This window comes from Panthera pardus, unplaced genomic scaffold (genome assembly GCF_024362965.1).
Source record: "Panthera pardus isolate Hobbes unplaced genomic scaffold, ASM2436296v1 HiC_scaffold_7, whole genome shotgun sequence".
NCBI lineage: Eukaryota > Metazoa > Chordata > Mammalia > Carnivora > Felidae > Panthera > Panthera pardus.
Genome location: NW_026527002.1, coordinates 24309366 through 24325935, shown reverse-complemented (window position 1 = coordinate 24325935; position 16570 = coordinate 24309366). Strand labels below are relative to the sequence as shown.

General features: G+C 36.3%; 1 protein-coding gene across 2 annotated transcripts in view; it reads right to left on the bottom strand.

Annotated features, from left to right (window-relative positions):
• Window positions 1-5293: 5293 nt before the first annotated feature.
• The window catches only part of CRISPLD1 (cysteine rich secretory protein LCCL domain containing 1), a 48201-nt gene continuing 36924 nt past the window's right edge, over window positions 5294-16570 (bottom strand). For both annotated transcript variants that reach the window (XM_019453310.2, XM_019453311.2), the window contains 3 exons: window positions 13866-13941; window positions 9346-9476; window positions 5294-6425 (listed from right to left, as the gene is read on the bottom strand). In XM_019453310.2, coding sequence (XP_019308855.1) covers window positions 6374-6425; window positions 9346-9476; window positions 13866-13941 — 259 coding nt within the window. In that variant the 3' untranslated portion in view covers window positions 5294-6373. The remainder of the gene's footprint in view (window positions 6426-9345; window positions 9477-13865; window positions 13942-16570) is intronic.

The following is a 16570-nucleotide window of genomic DNA, read 5'->3' as shown; positions in this document are numbered from 1 at the left end:
CTGCACTGCTATTCATCAATTGCAAACCCAACAGGAAAAGATATACCTTGCAAGTCCTTACTAAGATGTTAGCTACTACGGCACCACACCAGCAGTAGGGAAAGATTTCTTCTCTTCTCCCTACCATAATCCAGCCAATGAAGAACAATAACAACTCAGCCAATGAAAAGCCACATAGTCTGAACTCCCAGTTTCCTCCAATGGACTTTTTATTTATAACAGTCCTCCCAATTCTCCCCCTTTCCTCTATGAAAGTGCTCCTCCCTTCTGTTCTCACAACTTGCCTATAGTTTTTCTGTAGTTTACTCATCCCAGCTTGCAATTCTTTGCTATTCCCATAATATATGTATTTTTTTTTCTGGTAAAATAACTGACGGTTGTATTTTTAACATTAATGAAATAATTAAATAAAACCTCATACACTCAAAAGTAGACAAAAAAAGGAACAAGGAATAAAAAACAGATGTGCAAATGGAAAATATATACTAACCATAGGGGGTAAATATATTTCAGAGCTGACCAAGGAAAAATATATAACCAGAGGTACAAGGAGCACACACAAACTTTATTGGGCAATGCTTTGATAGGTTTGCTTGTGGAGGGATAGCCCTCACAACATGAGACTGATGGGAAGCAAAGGGGTGGGGGGTGGAAAGACACAGGAATACAATCAAGGGGCCAGGGAATCGCACAAGGGACTTAAGTGTGTAAGTGATGTCCCTTAGGAACCCAAGGGGAGCATGTCTGGTTGCTGGATGCCTCCTCTGTAATAAATGACTTCTTCAGGGCATCTTTTTATGACAAAATATCTTCACACTTTGTACCTATTCTGAAAAAGATGTTTACATACAGAGATTAGACTGTAAACCTACTTTTACACCTACTGAAAAAGATGCTGGCTACCGAAGGGGAAATAACTAATTAGAGCACAGAATCCAGAGCCATTATTTTAACAGTTAGAATCCTGGCTCCAATAATTATTTCTTGGATGATTTTTGAGGAAGTTACTGAACCCCTCTTATCATCTATAAAATGAACATGATAATAACAGTACTCTCCTCACTGCATTGTAGTGTCGATTGTGTGAGTTTAGGTGTAAGCTGCTAAGGACAGTGCCTGGCACAAACAAGCACTATGTGAAAATGGCTATTAGTACTATTTATAAAAAGCATTTGATAGGCTTCTATTTCACACGGAAATACTAGTTGTCTGATTGCTTTGTAACATCTTTGAGAGAGCTTATGTGGTAAAAGACGTATCTTACTTTAAAAAAAAATTTTTTTAAATGTTTAATGTTTATTTATCATTTAGAGGCAGAGCATGAGAGGGGCAGAGAGAGAGGGAGACACAGAATCTGAAACAGGCTCCAGGATCCAGCTGTCAGCACAGAGCCTGACGTGGGGCGTGAACTCACCAACCGAGAGATCATGACCTGAGCCGAACTCAGACGCTTCAGACTGAGCCACCAAGGTGCCCCATCTTACTTTTTAAAAATAAGTTCAAATGCAACAAACCAATATGCTCCTAAACTGACACATTTAACTACCTAATTAGGTTTATTTCTTACTAGTATGGCAATCACCCTTACATGTACAGTATTTGATTACATTATAATAACTTTTGATATTTTCTGAAGTTTGTGAGGACCTAATCAAAGTATTTAGGTATCAGGACTCTAACATTTGGCTTGTTCTCTTATTCCTGACTGTATCTCAGGGAAATATAGAAAATATGATTGGAAATATAAAGAATTTATTTGAAATTAGTCACAGCTCTATGTGACTTTGGCCAAAACAGTACATATTCATTTTCTTTTTCCATCAGCAAACTGAGAGAATAAATGGTAGTTAGATGAACTCTAAGACATTTCTCTAACACAGTATCAATCTGTGACAAATGTAAATTTATACACACACATAAACTCACACACAAGACAGGCAGAAGTTGTCCAACTACAGTTCTCAAAGGAGCCCAAGATTGTTTGTTTTGTTTTGTCGATTAAAACCATATCAAAGTTATGGGACATTTTCCAGCACATCTGTTCTGGATAATATTACCATAATTATTTCCTTCCATTGAACATCTCAGCAGTACCAAAGCAATAAGCCAAGTAGGAGCAAAAATCTTATTATTAGGCAGCAACAACTGTCTCCAATTCTTTTCTTCCCCTAATGTATGATAAACACTTCTGGTGGAATTCTTTGAGTTAAAATAAAGATCACTTGTACTTACCAGCTATAAATGAACACTCACCTCTCAGCTAAGTGCAACTACAGGGTCTGGCTTGCTTCTATTACTGCAAGGTCCAGGCTGCCCCCAACTGGGTCTGGGCAGTGGAGGCTAGAGCAGGCCACAGACTTGGACTTCTGGGGTACACACTGAGCTGCCGAGGTCCAGAAGGCCCCCAAGCCGAGAGGCCTATTCCCCTGCGGCCAGATATCGCAGGAGCTCCTCAGTCTTGCCATCCAGAGCAGTGCAGCTAAGTGTGGATAAGAGGCACGTGGGAGACCTGACTCCCCAAGACGCCCTGTGCGTCCGCCACACACCTCTGGCTCATGCGACCTTCCACACTAGGCAGGGGGAACGCAGTAGGAGGAGCCCCCAGCCCCAGGCAGATGGTGGGCTGGGGCGGCCCCTGTTAACGCGGGCATGCGGTCCCAGGACACGCGGGGAAAGGCGAAGGGATAGCGAGCGAGCTGTTTATGCGAGATTCCTGCTTAGCATCCAGGATTGCTGGGATTTCCCAGGATCTGGGGTGCGTAGCGCTAGGACAAGCCGAAGGCGTTGACCTCTCCAGAACACCCCCAGCTACCAGAATCCCTCCTGCTCCACAGCACAATTGATAATGCTGCGAAAGTCCGATCTCGCGATACCTCAGAACCAAACCTCCCGGGATCTCAGAAGGCATGTGGGCTTGACCAGGGTCAGAGATGATGGGAGGCACCAGTGAATTACAATGGCTGGATATGTCCCAAATCAGCAGGATTAAACAGAGTATGATGTAATCGCTTTTCCAGATTCTGAATCCACGGGAGAGTGGGCATCCCCTAGTGCCTTTAAAAACTTCAAATTGATATAACTTAGCCTTTAATTTTAAAAGATTAGTGAAAGAGGATCACATTATTTGGCTAAACTATTTCTTCAACTCCTGAAAATTATGGTGCCACGGTTGAAATATCACTTCAGATAAGTGTTTTAACTCAACTTAAACGATGTCATTCTTTGTGCAATAAATTAGTTTAAACCCTAAATCTGACGTTTGGTATATTTGCAGAAATGATAGCTCTGTTTAGCGTACTGTGTTCTTCGAGAGTTTACAGTTCTTTTCGAAACATTTTAGAAATGCTAGAGAAGTCAAGATTTCAAAATATAATATTGAATAGAAAAGCATACATTATAATGAGTCAACAGATTAGAAGAGAAAATCTTTTTGGAGAATTCTGCTTTGCTTGAAATACACAGATCAGTTTTATTAGATTCAGAACATTAAGGAAACACATGGTCTGGTAAACTTTAAAAGTTGAAATAATATCAATAGTATTTTATAAGCATTGACCTGTCTTAAATCCACATTTAGAATGTTTATCAATAAACTATTTTCATTAGCTCTAATATGATGTGATAATATGCAGCAATATTCATTTATGTCAAGAATAAAACTAGGAATTTTTGGAATATCCATTTATCAATATTGACCAACCATTTATAGAATGTAAAAAATCACTGTCCCTGGGGTAAAAAGATAAGAATGTTAAAATTCTCAAGGAGATTATCCTTAAATATAATACAAGGCAAAATAGAAAAATTAGTATGGTCAAATTAAAAGGGCATAATTTACTTCTTACCAGGAGAATTGCAGGAGAATTCCTACAGGATTTCACTTCAAGTGCTGATGGATAGGTAGTGTAGCATGATAGATGCATAGTTTCCCAAGGTAAATAACAGAATGATTATAATAACAAGACTAACATATACTGACCACATAGCACATGTTTGACGTTGACTACATTATACAAAATACCTCATTTAATTCTTAGAGTAATCCCTATTGGGTATTATTTGTCCCAGTTTTTAGGTGAGGTAAAGTGTAGAAAGTTAAATAACTTACTCAAGGCCACACTTTGTATAGAAAAGCATAGGTAAGCAATATGGAGCAAGACTACGGACGTTCTCTTTTTTTTTTTAATTTTTTTTCAATGTTTGTTTTTGAGAGAGACAGAGACAGAGCATGAGTGAGGGAGGGGCAGAGAGAGAGGGTGACACAGAATCTGAAGCAGGCTCCAGGCTCGGAGCTGTCACCACAGAGCCTGATGTGGGGCTCACACCCATGAACTGAGATCATGACCTGAGCGGAAGTCAGACACTTAACTGACTGAGCCACCCAGGTGTCCCAAGCTATGGAGGTTCTTAAATGTTTTTATAAAATGATTTGGTTTTCTTAGATAATGGAAACTTATGGAAGAGAAATTCCAGTGAAAAATTTGAGGACGGATTGAAAAGGAATGGAGAGAAACAACATGAGGCTCCAGTTGGAGACACTGAAATAGTATAGGAAATTGATGATGAATATCTAGACTAGGGACAAATACGAGAAACCTTGTACTGACAAGAATAGATGGGACTTCCCTATTTGAGGGGGAGTGTGCAATGGAGAGCAAAAGATGAATCTGGGCAAAGTTTACATTTCAATCATGCTATTTAAGAAGATGTAATGTGTCTTTGGAAAAAAAAATGTGCCCACAAATCTGCTTTAAATTTTGATATTTTTAATCTACAAATGCTTAAGTTTTGACTACTTATATTTTGAACTACTGAATTTCTGGCCAGTGCTTGGTAGGTGATCATGACATGATTTTCTTTACCATTTGTTCTCCAGCAGCGGTCAATGTGAGCCTCTCTATTCTTGTTTTTCTATTATCCAGCTGTCTTGCTTTCCCAGATTCTGCATGAGATTTATCTCCCTTTTCTCTGCTCCTGAACACATACTCACTTATTTTCTGAAAATGTATGAAGTATTTACTGTCTGGTCAATTTTTAGTAATTATTTTCTATCCTTCAGATTCTTTCCTCGTTTTATTCAAATTTTCCCTTGATACAATGCTTATAAATATATGATTATCTGGTCTTCTTTTTCATATACAAATACTTAAATAATCAAGTTGACTTCACAGACTTCTGGTATTAAGGATGTTATTTATATTAATGTCAGTAACCCAAGTTTAAAAGACTTGCAATAATTTTGTTAATTTAAAATGATTTCTAAATCAAAATAAGGAAGAAATGAAACTAAAAATATTTTGAAACATGATTAATTTTAATATGTTTACAAGGAAAGAGTAAATTCACCAGCAGAAAAAAAAATTACCAAAATTAACATTTTACAGATTTTTAGTCTCAAAGCACAATACATTTTTCATAGAAACAAATATATCACCATCATAGGTACCATAATATGGAAACATTTATACACAAGGCCATTTACCATTAATAAAATCAGTGGCAATGGTGATGCAATACATTAGTTTACCTTTGTTAAAATTTGTGCTATTATACTTCCTGGCCTGCAGGAGTATTTGCCAGGATACAAAAGAAAAATGTGTGACCTCAGTTTGAACAACACATAGAAAGTTCTGGCTGCCTGTGCTTAACCCTATATTCACTATATTATCACTAGGAATGTTTTCATACCACTACTCTACTATGGAATAAATAGTTCATTCCACTTACTAGTAAAGCCATTCCCAAGGAATCAAACATTTTAATAGATTCATTTGGATATTAAGGAATTACTTTATACAAAATAAGAAGTGCAATATCAGGACATAATATTCTATATGCCTAAACTTAACAGAAGAGAAAAACTATACAGGTATTAAGTGGAAAACAATTTCAGATTATTTGGAGTAGGTAATGGCATAGTACTGAACTGGGAAAAATGTGATAATATGGTTCCCTTCATTTTTTGAGAGTTGATTATATTTAAATGCACCAGATGATTTTCTGAGGGCCATTCACATTCAATGTTTAGATTCATTTTATTAGTGGCATATTCAAAGCACCATATAAAAGAACATGTGAAATGTAGAACAATCATGACTATGTAATTAACTATAGAAATAACTGCTAAGAAAATATAGCAATATTTAACACAGGATTTCTAAAACCATTACATATTCATTACCTTTCCTGAAGCTAATAATGTCCCATGTTTTATTTTTACAGATTTTGTCTATCAAGATTTATATGCATTTGGCACTTTTTTGGGGGCTGAAAATAGTTGATATCTTCTGTACAGTAATGTTACAATTTTATACAAACTTCAGAAATACGGCATTTGGAATAGTCTTTACGATCCTCTTCCAAGTGTTCCATTTCACACGACAGCAAATACTCTGAATGCCTTTCCTCCTGGAGGATTCTGTAAACTGCAAAAAATACAAAAAGTATATTGATGTCATCTCTACATATAATCCTCCAAATAAATCATGCTTACTTATGACAGTCAAGAAAGCAGCTCTATGAATCCAGATGGCCAACTTTCTTAGGCTACTATAATTTATAGCTATTGGAAAGCCTGACTGAGAATGACATAATTCTTTAAATCTCGGTTGTATGCTGAGCTGAAAGTTTACTAAAATTTAAGGTGCACAGTAATAATAGTATTTTATATAGAACTTAGTAGATTCCAGATCATGTTTTCCCATATTACCACCTTTGATTCTTATAAAACAGAGTTAGGCAGCTGTTTTTCCATTTTACTGGAGGAGTACTGAGATCCAGGTTTACAACTGACCAATATGGTTAAAAGTTAACTGCAAGTTGAGAAGACAGTGATAATTAAGCAATACTCTAGAATACTAACTTAGTATTTTTAAAGCCTGATGAAATTTAAATAATGTTGCCACCATACTTATTAATATTTTTAACATCTATAGTTTCAAGTAAAGTCTTAGTGAGGAATTTAGTGGTCAAATCTGAAAGGTCCTAAGAATTTCTTCACTGAAATGGAATCACGCATACAAGCACTCAATCTCATTTTAAACACAACGTATTTTAAAACACAAATTAAAAGTGATACAGAGTCATACATTTAATTCTTTCTTAAATTATTTATATTTTATTTGGCAATATCAGTTAAGATATGTTTCATTTAAATGCTTAAAAGGTAAAACATCGATAATACCATTAATTGTTGTTTAGTCTAATTAAATGTAAACTTTTGAAGTCTTTACATTTTTGAATGAAGTTTTTCTTAATAATAAAAAGGGGCTTTTAGAGATAAACACAATAAATGCTAAGAGGGAGACCAAGTGCAATTCCTTTTACATATATATTTACATACAAGAAAAGAAAGAGGAGAGTTTTTAGAGTGAAGAAGTATGAGGGTATCACAAGAGTGCACATAAACATGTACTCACACAGACACACTAGGTTTTTCATACAAGTAGATAGCCAATCAAAAGCCATATTTATCTATAGGACACTGACAGAGTACTCTAGAAAGTAGATGTGTTTGGTGTACTTATTCTTTGTACACAGTGATACACTGGAAAAATGCATATTTCTTAGTCTACAGACCTACTGCTGAACTCAAGCTCTGAGACTGACTAGTTAGAAGAGCTTGGGCACATCATTTAACCTTTCTGAGCCTAAGTTAACCCATTTATTAAATCAGGGTTTACAGAATTGACTTTACTGGGCCATTGGTGGAGCTGAGCTACTAAACGTGCTCAGCAGTGTCTGGGAAATTCATAGCAGGTGCTCAAAAATAATGATTATTCTCAGTTTTCTCAGGATATCATCTTATGGTTTTAGAATAAATATAAGAAATATGACAGGTAAATGAAACACCACTTAGTTTTAGCTTATTAAATTGCCTATCACACTCTACAACTCAAAAATGTAGTTTATACGTATCTATTTTATATATATCATACAATATATATTATATATATAATGTGTATATATTAAGTGTATGTGTGTGTTTCCATTTTACTGAAGACATTCCTAGGATCTTTCAGATTTGACCATTAAATTTCCTCACTAAAATTTTTCTTGAAACCAGGGCACCTGGGTGGCTCAATCGGTTGAGCATCCGACTCTTGACTTCAGCTCAGGTCATGATCTCAGTTTGTGAATTCAAGCCCCATATCAGGCTCTCCACTGTCAGTGCAGAGCCTGCTTGGGATTCTCTCTCTCCCTTCCCCCACTCGCTTGTGCTCTCTCTCTAAATAAACTTAAATTTTTTTCTTGAAACCATAGATGTTAAAAATATTTATCAGTATGATAGCAACATGATTTAAATTTTGTCAGACTTAGGAAATAATAAGTTAGTGCTCTAAACTATTCCTATGAACCACATGAGTCAGGTTATAGAGAAGAGAAGTCACCTTCTTAACAATGGCTTCTTGATATGATCTGCTGAAAATAGATGGTAAATGCAAAGCTGTCTTTTTATAAAGATGGCATTCAGATGGTTATGTGGAAGTCAATCTAGATACCCTGCATGGCACATCCTTTGGTGTCCTTTAGAGAAACTTTACCGTAGATGTGGAACCTCCTCCACTGGCAATTCTGAAGAATCCAGTAAATGTCTAAAAGTTAGAAATTTTTCTGTATCCATACAATATACATAAGAGCTAATATTATTTGTACAGGTACAAATGATTTGAAAAATCACTATAGGTTCTGTGCTCTTAACTTACTTGATAAATAAGTTACTTGATACTTAACTTACTTGATAAAGTAAGTCATACGAATTTTCCCAAACCACAAAAATATATAATACTAATGGACCAAATAGTATGAGATGACCAGAAAGCATGGATTTATGTCATAATAGATATCAAACTTCCAATCAAAAAGAGAATTTGGTTCTGGAGAAAACCAGACTCACTCTTTTATCAAATACTTTGTCATATAACTGGATTAGAAAAATATTCAGTGCCCTGCTCACCTAGAAAGAATTACATATAAAAACTAATCTAGAAAATCCAAAGGAGGATGAAAGAAATTTCCTTATTAACAATTAACAAAAGAGTGGTTCTGACTCATAATCCGATTTTCATGTTGATTTTTATAAGCCTGGAGGAGACAGGCACCTCTGGTACTTCAGATTCTCCCATCCCTGGAAGACCAACTATTTCAGTGTGCAAAGGAAACACACTGGCACAGCCACATAACTCCAAACCCATACTAAAGTGAGTTAGTTATAAAGCAAGCATAAAGGTGTATGTATGTATATATAGAGAACGAGAAAGAGAGACAGACACGGGAGGAGAGAGGGAGAGAGACTCTGAGTATATAAAATACAAAATATATATGTAAACAGATTTTTAAATTTACCTTTCTGAGAAGATTCCATTCTGAAAAGATGCAGTGTAAGTCTTTCTTTTGTCCACAGGCATGACGTCAACATAACCACCATGATTTCGAACCACCCCAGCATGTACTGCTGCTCTGCAGATACTGGACAGCTGAGGCAACAAGGAAAAACCCACCGTTATTAGGAAATTCCTGCTGAACTTGTCCGGTCTACTCTTCTGTTGGACCAAAGTCACTGGCACCTGTCTCTATACAGATAGTCAGCAGTTACGGGTTGATGTTCTGTGCATAAAGGAATGTTGCAAAAGTCACAGAGTTAAAGCCAATTCTGAGCAAGTCTGAAAGCAGATCTCAAGGGTGGCCACAATGGTAAACTCCCATCACCGTTTAATCTAAGAACACTTGCCTTTCCAAACATCAGGCTTTTTCTATAGTGGAAGTAAGTAATCAGATACAAATTTGCTCTTTTTATCTCTTTTTTAAATGTTTATTTTTGAGAGAGAGAGAGAGAGAGAGAGAGAGAGAGAGAGGGAGAAAGCGAGCGCATGAGCAGGGAGGGGTAGAGAAAGAGGGAGACACAGAATCCTAAGCAGGCTCCAGGCTCTGAGCTGTCAGCACAGAGCCCAACATGGGCTCAAACTCATGAACTGTGAGACCATGACCTGAGCCAAAGTTGGAAGCTTGACCAACGGACCTACCCAGGCATCCCTGCTCCTTTTATTGCTTAAATTTTAGCTTTTGCTAGTCACTCTGACCAAATGTTAACAGGTTACATTATCTGTACTTGGTTTATGTTCATTTTTGTCTTATTAACAGATGATAGTTCTGTATATCTTTACGGTTCCTTTTCCAAAATACAGGTGTGTATTAAATGGGGAGTTTTCTTCTATTAAATAATATAGCCTACACAGAGAAAATTTAACCATGAAGCAAAATATAAAGAACAATCACAGCTTCCAACCTATATCTGCAATGTCTATCACCTTGGTTTGAATGGTCTGACATGAGGCACTATGTTTACATTGTACCAGTTATACCTTCTTAATTGAACTGGGAGTTCTACAGAAGAGAAAATTATTGTTTCAGGTCCATGTTTTTAAAACCATTACCTATGGACTTCTAAAAGTTGACTTTTTTTTTTTTATTTTGCCCCATTCAAGACTTCTCCAGATTTTAACATTTGCTTTAATCCTAATGTTCTACCAAAATTTGTCAATAGCTGAATACAGCCGGAGGAAATCCCACAAAATGAAACACTTGAACTGTTTCTGTATGAAACAATCCCCCCTCATATCCCAGGGGTCTTTTCTGATCGTACTAGTGTGTTCTATTTTTCTCTCTATGCACATGTGAGTGACTTAATGTGCTGTTTTAAGTTCACATAAGCATGTGCATCTTACATGACCTTGCTTTATTACTGTGCTCTGAACTTTGTGGCATCAGTCAGAACTTATTAGATCAGAGAGCCTGAATGCCAAGCTGTTTAATCCTTTTCATGCTTTTGCTATATCAAAAAATACCATATATCTAAAACCTCGTATCGTTACTCCAAAGAGGCATTTTATTCACAGTTTAAAGTTCCTCACTGATTTAATATTTGTATCCAATATGGTTCATAACAGATGAAATTAAAAATAATTCTGTACGCATTTCAGTATTTATCTTGCTCTGTTAAAAGAGTATTATCAGCATTTTCCCCAAGGCATAAAAGTGCTTACATATAACATTCACTAAATCCAAGCACTTAATATGTTTTGAAACTATTGTTTTGCCCATAACTATGCAGTCAGCAGGCATTCCTATTTGAGTTCAAAGGTCAGAAGAGATTTTCTTTTTATACCCGTACTTTGTAAGAATTAACATATCATGAAAAAAAGAATTTATCTGTGAAAACAGTGGAACACTTTTAATGAATGCAGAAATTAACTTTACTTGTAACAAATGAGAAAAATTCAAAGCAATAAAATGTACAAGTAGTAACGGAAAGAAACAGAGAAAGAGAAAGGTGGAGGGGTTGAGGGAGAGAGAAATTTTTCCATATCTTGTATTTAAAGAAATAATATATTTTGTGTGTGTGGGGGGAGGGGGAGTTTGGTAGTTAATGCTTGAATCTCTGAATCTGCACTGACCACATAATAGTAGTCCTTGCATTTCCAACTAACTCTTAAAATGATTTTATACAATCATTTCCTATACATAATTGCCTATGCAGTCCAATAAGGTAGGAAGATAAAATGATCTCAAGACACAAAGTCTAACAAAACCTAAACTCTAGAAAAATAGACGGCCTATAGGTATAAGAGGGTATAGGATATTATGAAAGATTTTCACCGGGCATGATTAAAATTTAAAGTTTGGTGCTTAAAGGGACAATCTAAAAAGAATAACTTCTTCTGAAATCTTTGAAGATTCTAGATAGGCTTATTCATGTACATTTATGGATTTATTTCTTCAACAAATATTTATGTGCAAGGTATTTGCTAAATTTCTGATGTCACTGTGTGCTCTAAGTTTTGTTAAGGCAGGATATAATTCTGTCTTGTTCACAGGTTGGCATACATCAAACTGTTAATAAAAAATGACGCTCCAATTGCCTGGCTGTTGCCCTCATGGAACTTCAAAATAATGAAAGAGATAGAGAAATAGTCATAACACTAACAGAATCAGGTAAGTGCTAAAAGTAAAAAAAAAATAAAGTTCTAGGGGTTGAAAGAAGGGCTATGTAATACATGTAGTAGGAGATCCAGCAAAACACTCCACAGAGAAAGTGGCAATAAATTAGGACGTGAAGAATGACCATGATTTTAACAGTCAGGAAGATAAGTAAAGCATGAGGACTAATAAATTATTATACCAGCAGGACATTTAAGCTGCATATAAGCACAGGGCAAAGCTGAAGCCTGGGAGGGACTCAGATGTGGAGAACAATTGCAAAGGTAAAGCTGAATGAAAACAAACCCTGGACTTCAATGAACTCACCAACAGAAATAAGGTGGTAAATACTGTTTCAGGTCTCTTTTTACAAACCTACTTCCATGGTATTCTATTGAATATGTGCTTCAAGAGTATATTTCCTGAATTTGTTTTTGCAACTCTCTGGCTTAGAAATTTGTAACGGTTTCTAAATGTCTGCCACATAAAATCTAAACTCATCAACATGCATTCAGACTCTCCATTTACATGTTTCAAGAGCTGGATACCCCACCCCTCACACAAAATTGGCTGCAACCCCTTTTAGATTCAATGCTCACCTGCTCAAAGATAAGCAAACCTATGTGTTATGCATACATCTCACTTGCTGTCATCTCCCCGTTTTTGTAAATGTTGTTCATCCCACCTAGAATGTGTCCCTAATCCAATTCCCCAACCCACACTTGAAACGTGGCTCAAAAAGCACTTGTCCATACCGAAGGCCTCCCAGCTAAGAGTCCTTGTCCAACCCAGTAATGTTGTCCATTATAACATCCCCTCAAGTGCTTTCTTTTCATATGTATTTTAACATATTATCTGTTCTTGATTTTATGGTGCTCTTTAAATCTTGCCATTTGCAACAATATAGACGGAACTAGAGTGTATTATGCTAAGCAAAATAAGTCAATCAGAGAAAGACAAATACCATATGATTTCACTCATATATGGAATTTAAGAAACGAAACACATGAATATATGGGAAGGGGTAAAAAAGAGGAGAGAGGGAAACAAACCACCAGAGACTCAATGACAGAAAACAAACTGTGGGTTGATGGAGGGAGGTGGGTGGGGGATGGGCAAGATGGGTGATGGATACTAAGGAGGGCACTTTTTGTGATGAGCACTGGGTGTTGTATGTAAGTGATGAATCACTGAATTCTACTGAAACTAATATTGCACTGTATGTTAACTAAAATTTAAATTTAAAAAACTGGTAAAAAAATAAAATTTTTTAAAACAAAAGAAAAACATGTTCCCTTGGCAGTGTAAGATATTGTTCATACATTTGACAATCTCTTAATTATCAAGTTTACATTACAAATACTGAAGAACCAAAAGGAAGATTTAAAAAAACAAAATGAGGGGCACTTGGGTGGCTCAGTCGGCTAAGTGTCTGACTCTTGATCTCGGCTCAGGTCATGATGTGGTTCCCGAGATAGAGCCCCATGTGCTAACACTGTGGAGTCTACTTGGGTCTCTCTCTCCCTCTCTCTCTCCCTCCCCTCTGCTCTCTCTCTCTTTCAGAATAAACTTCAAAAAATAAAAAATAATAAAAATACAAAATGAATTTTCCTTCAGAAGGATGCCTCTGGTCTATTTCAAAAGTGTCTGATATAACATATATGGGCAGGACATAAAAAAATTTTGGTAAAAATAAATTATTATGCACTCATATTTGCATAAGAATAGTTGTTTTTCAGTGTTATTATTGATTAGCTTCTCTGAGAATATGTATACCAACACAGAATCTGTTTCCTTTTTCTATATATAAATGTATATACATACATTTAAATATTGTGTAAACACATATATACATGAATACTGAGAGCTGCATAAATTAAGGTACTTACATCAGAATAAACTCGAGTTCCAATTACACGAGCATAATGTGGATTTGCCTGCATACAGTTACGAGGACAGTAGACTCTGAAAAAAATATATATATACAAATATTAAGTAGCAGGTTTCTTTAGCCATTCTTACTCATAAGACCACAGACATGCATACACAAATGTTAACAGCATTCTCACCCTATTCATTTTTTTTTTTTTTTCTAAAATAGGTCAATTGTAGAAGCCAGGCAGTAGATGCAATTGCTTCTGCTTAATTTACCCACTTCCAGCTTTTGGCACAAATGTGTTTCTTTTATTTTCTAACTTAACCAGGAAGCTTTCTAATTTAGGGGTTAAGCAGAAAGACACATCAGGTTGTATCTCTCAGTATCTGGGAACTGTACCCAATGTTTCTGTAGGATTTAATAAACAGGTAACTTGAAAAACTGACTCATTGTCTGACTCACACATCTAGCTTCTTTCTTCTATGTCCACATCTTTGGTATATCCTTCAATTCCATGGTTTTAATTATGATTATAAGTTACTGATTTCCAAATATGTATCCCCAGTTGAGACCTCCTAGTTCCAAATTTGTGTCCTATTGCTTATTCAATATCTCCACTAAAATCTAATAACAATTTCAAACTAAGGGTGTTTACAACCAAATTCCTAATCTTTTCCTCCAGTCCCCATATCTGTTCCTTATGTAGGCTTCATACAATAAATGGCGACTCCATTATTTCAGATCCTCAGGCCAAAAACTTTATTCTAGCTTCAATCCCTCTCTTTATCTCACACCTTACATTCAGTCCGCCAGCAATTTCTATTGGTCATCCATGAAATAAAATCAGAGCATCCCTAAACACCTCAGTTACTATAGCTCCAGACTTTATCATCTGGTGTCTAGCTTACTGCTATAGGCTTTCCTATGATCTCCCTGCTTCCAACCTTGCTCCTTCCAGTGTTGGTTTTTTTCCCACTTGAATTAAAGCACACAAGACCAATCATATCATTCTTCTGCTCCAAATATTCTAGTGGCTTTCCATCTCGTTCAGAATAAATGAAAAAAATCCTTACAATGGCCAATAAGTCCTGCATATCCTGTCCCCCCATTATCTTTCTGACTCCATATCCTCCTCCTCTTCCACTTCTTCCCCCAGATCCAGTCATATTGGCCTGTCACTTCTCAAACATACAAAAATAGGCTCTTCCTCAGGGCCTTTGCACTTATCTTTCTCTGAGCATGGAATATTCTTTCTCCAGATATCCTATTGCCTTACTGATATCTGATTGGCTTAGCTCATTTAAATAACATTTCCAAGGGACACGTGGGTGGCTCAGTCGATGAAACGTCTGACTTTGGCTGCTCAGGTCATGATCTCAAGGCTCATGAGTTCGAGCTCCGTGTCATGCTTACTGCTGTCAGCTTGGAGCCTGGAGCCTGCTTCAGATTCTGTGTCTCCCTCTCTCTCTACCCCTCCCCCACTCATGCTCTATCTCTCTCTCACTTAAAAATAAACATTAAAAATTTTTAAATAAAAAATAAATAACATTTCCAAAAGCTTTTTATTTCCATATAGGATCCAATTATCACTGTTCAATCAATCACATGATTAAAAACTCCACTCTGAGAGTTTAAAAAACTATCAAGTGGCACTTTTTTTTTTTAAATCAATGGGCTCTTTGATTCACACACACACACACACACACACACACACACACACACACATAAAAGGACATTAAAAACTACATCTGGAAAAAAGGGAATTCATTTTAGTAAATAAGTCAGAGTCTCAACAAAATGATTACATGAAAATCACTGTCTGATGAAGGAATCAATGATTTTACCAAAAGTATTATAAACTCTTTTTTTAATGTTTATTTATTTTTGAGAGAGTGAGACAGATTGTGAGCAGGGGAGGGGCAGAGAAAGAGAGAGACACAGAATCCAAAGCAGGCTCCAGGCTCTGAGTTGTCAGCAAAGAGTCTGACAGGGGGCTCAAACCCACAAACCGTGAATTCATGACCTGACCTGAAGTCAGAGGCTCAACCCACTAAGTCAGTCAGGGGCCCCTTCCCCAAAGTATTCTAAAAATACTTCAATTGCAACTACCTTTACCAACTGAAGCAACTCCTTCCTAAGATAGCTTTTAAGAAATAGCTGCATTTCTTATTTCTAAAATCTGTATAATACTGTTTACTTTAGAGGATATATGCTTCTTATAGCATCTAAACCAGAATCATTTAAATATAAATAAATGAGTTTTATAACTTTAAATTAAAGAGTTGATTTTTATAAAAGATGCTGTTGGGGGTTTCTATAGGAGGAAAGTTGTCCCCATTGAATGTGAAATTTTCTATGTGTGTTTGAGAACAGTTGGGCATTCACTGCCCATCCTATGGTAGTAATAGGTGCTCAGCCCTTAGGATCATACTGTGCTGGCTCTACCTTGACCATATTTGGCACTTGGTTTGTGGAAGGCCAAGGTGAGTAGCTCCAAACTGAGATAGTTTCTACTTAGGCAAGTTCAGATCAAAGATAGACTGAAGGAGGTTTTTACTTGATTGTGTTCTAATCTCTGGTTATAACACCTTGTTATGTGTTACTAAGAATGTAGACAGTGACCTGGTAAACATTCTTTTGTATACAATTTACTTATAAGCATTGAATAAAAATGTATCAACATTTTAGTGACACCTGCTTTTACATCTTGGACATTCA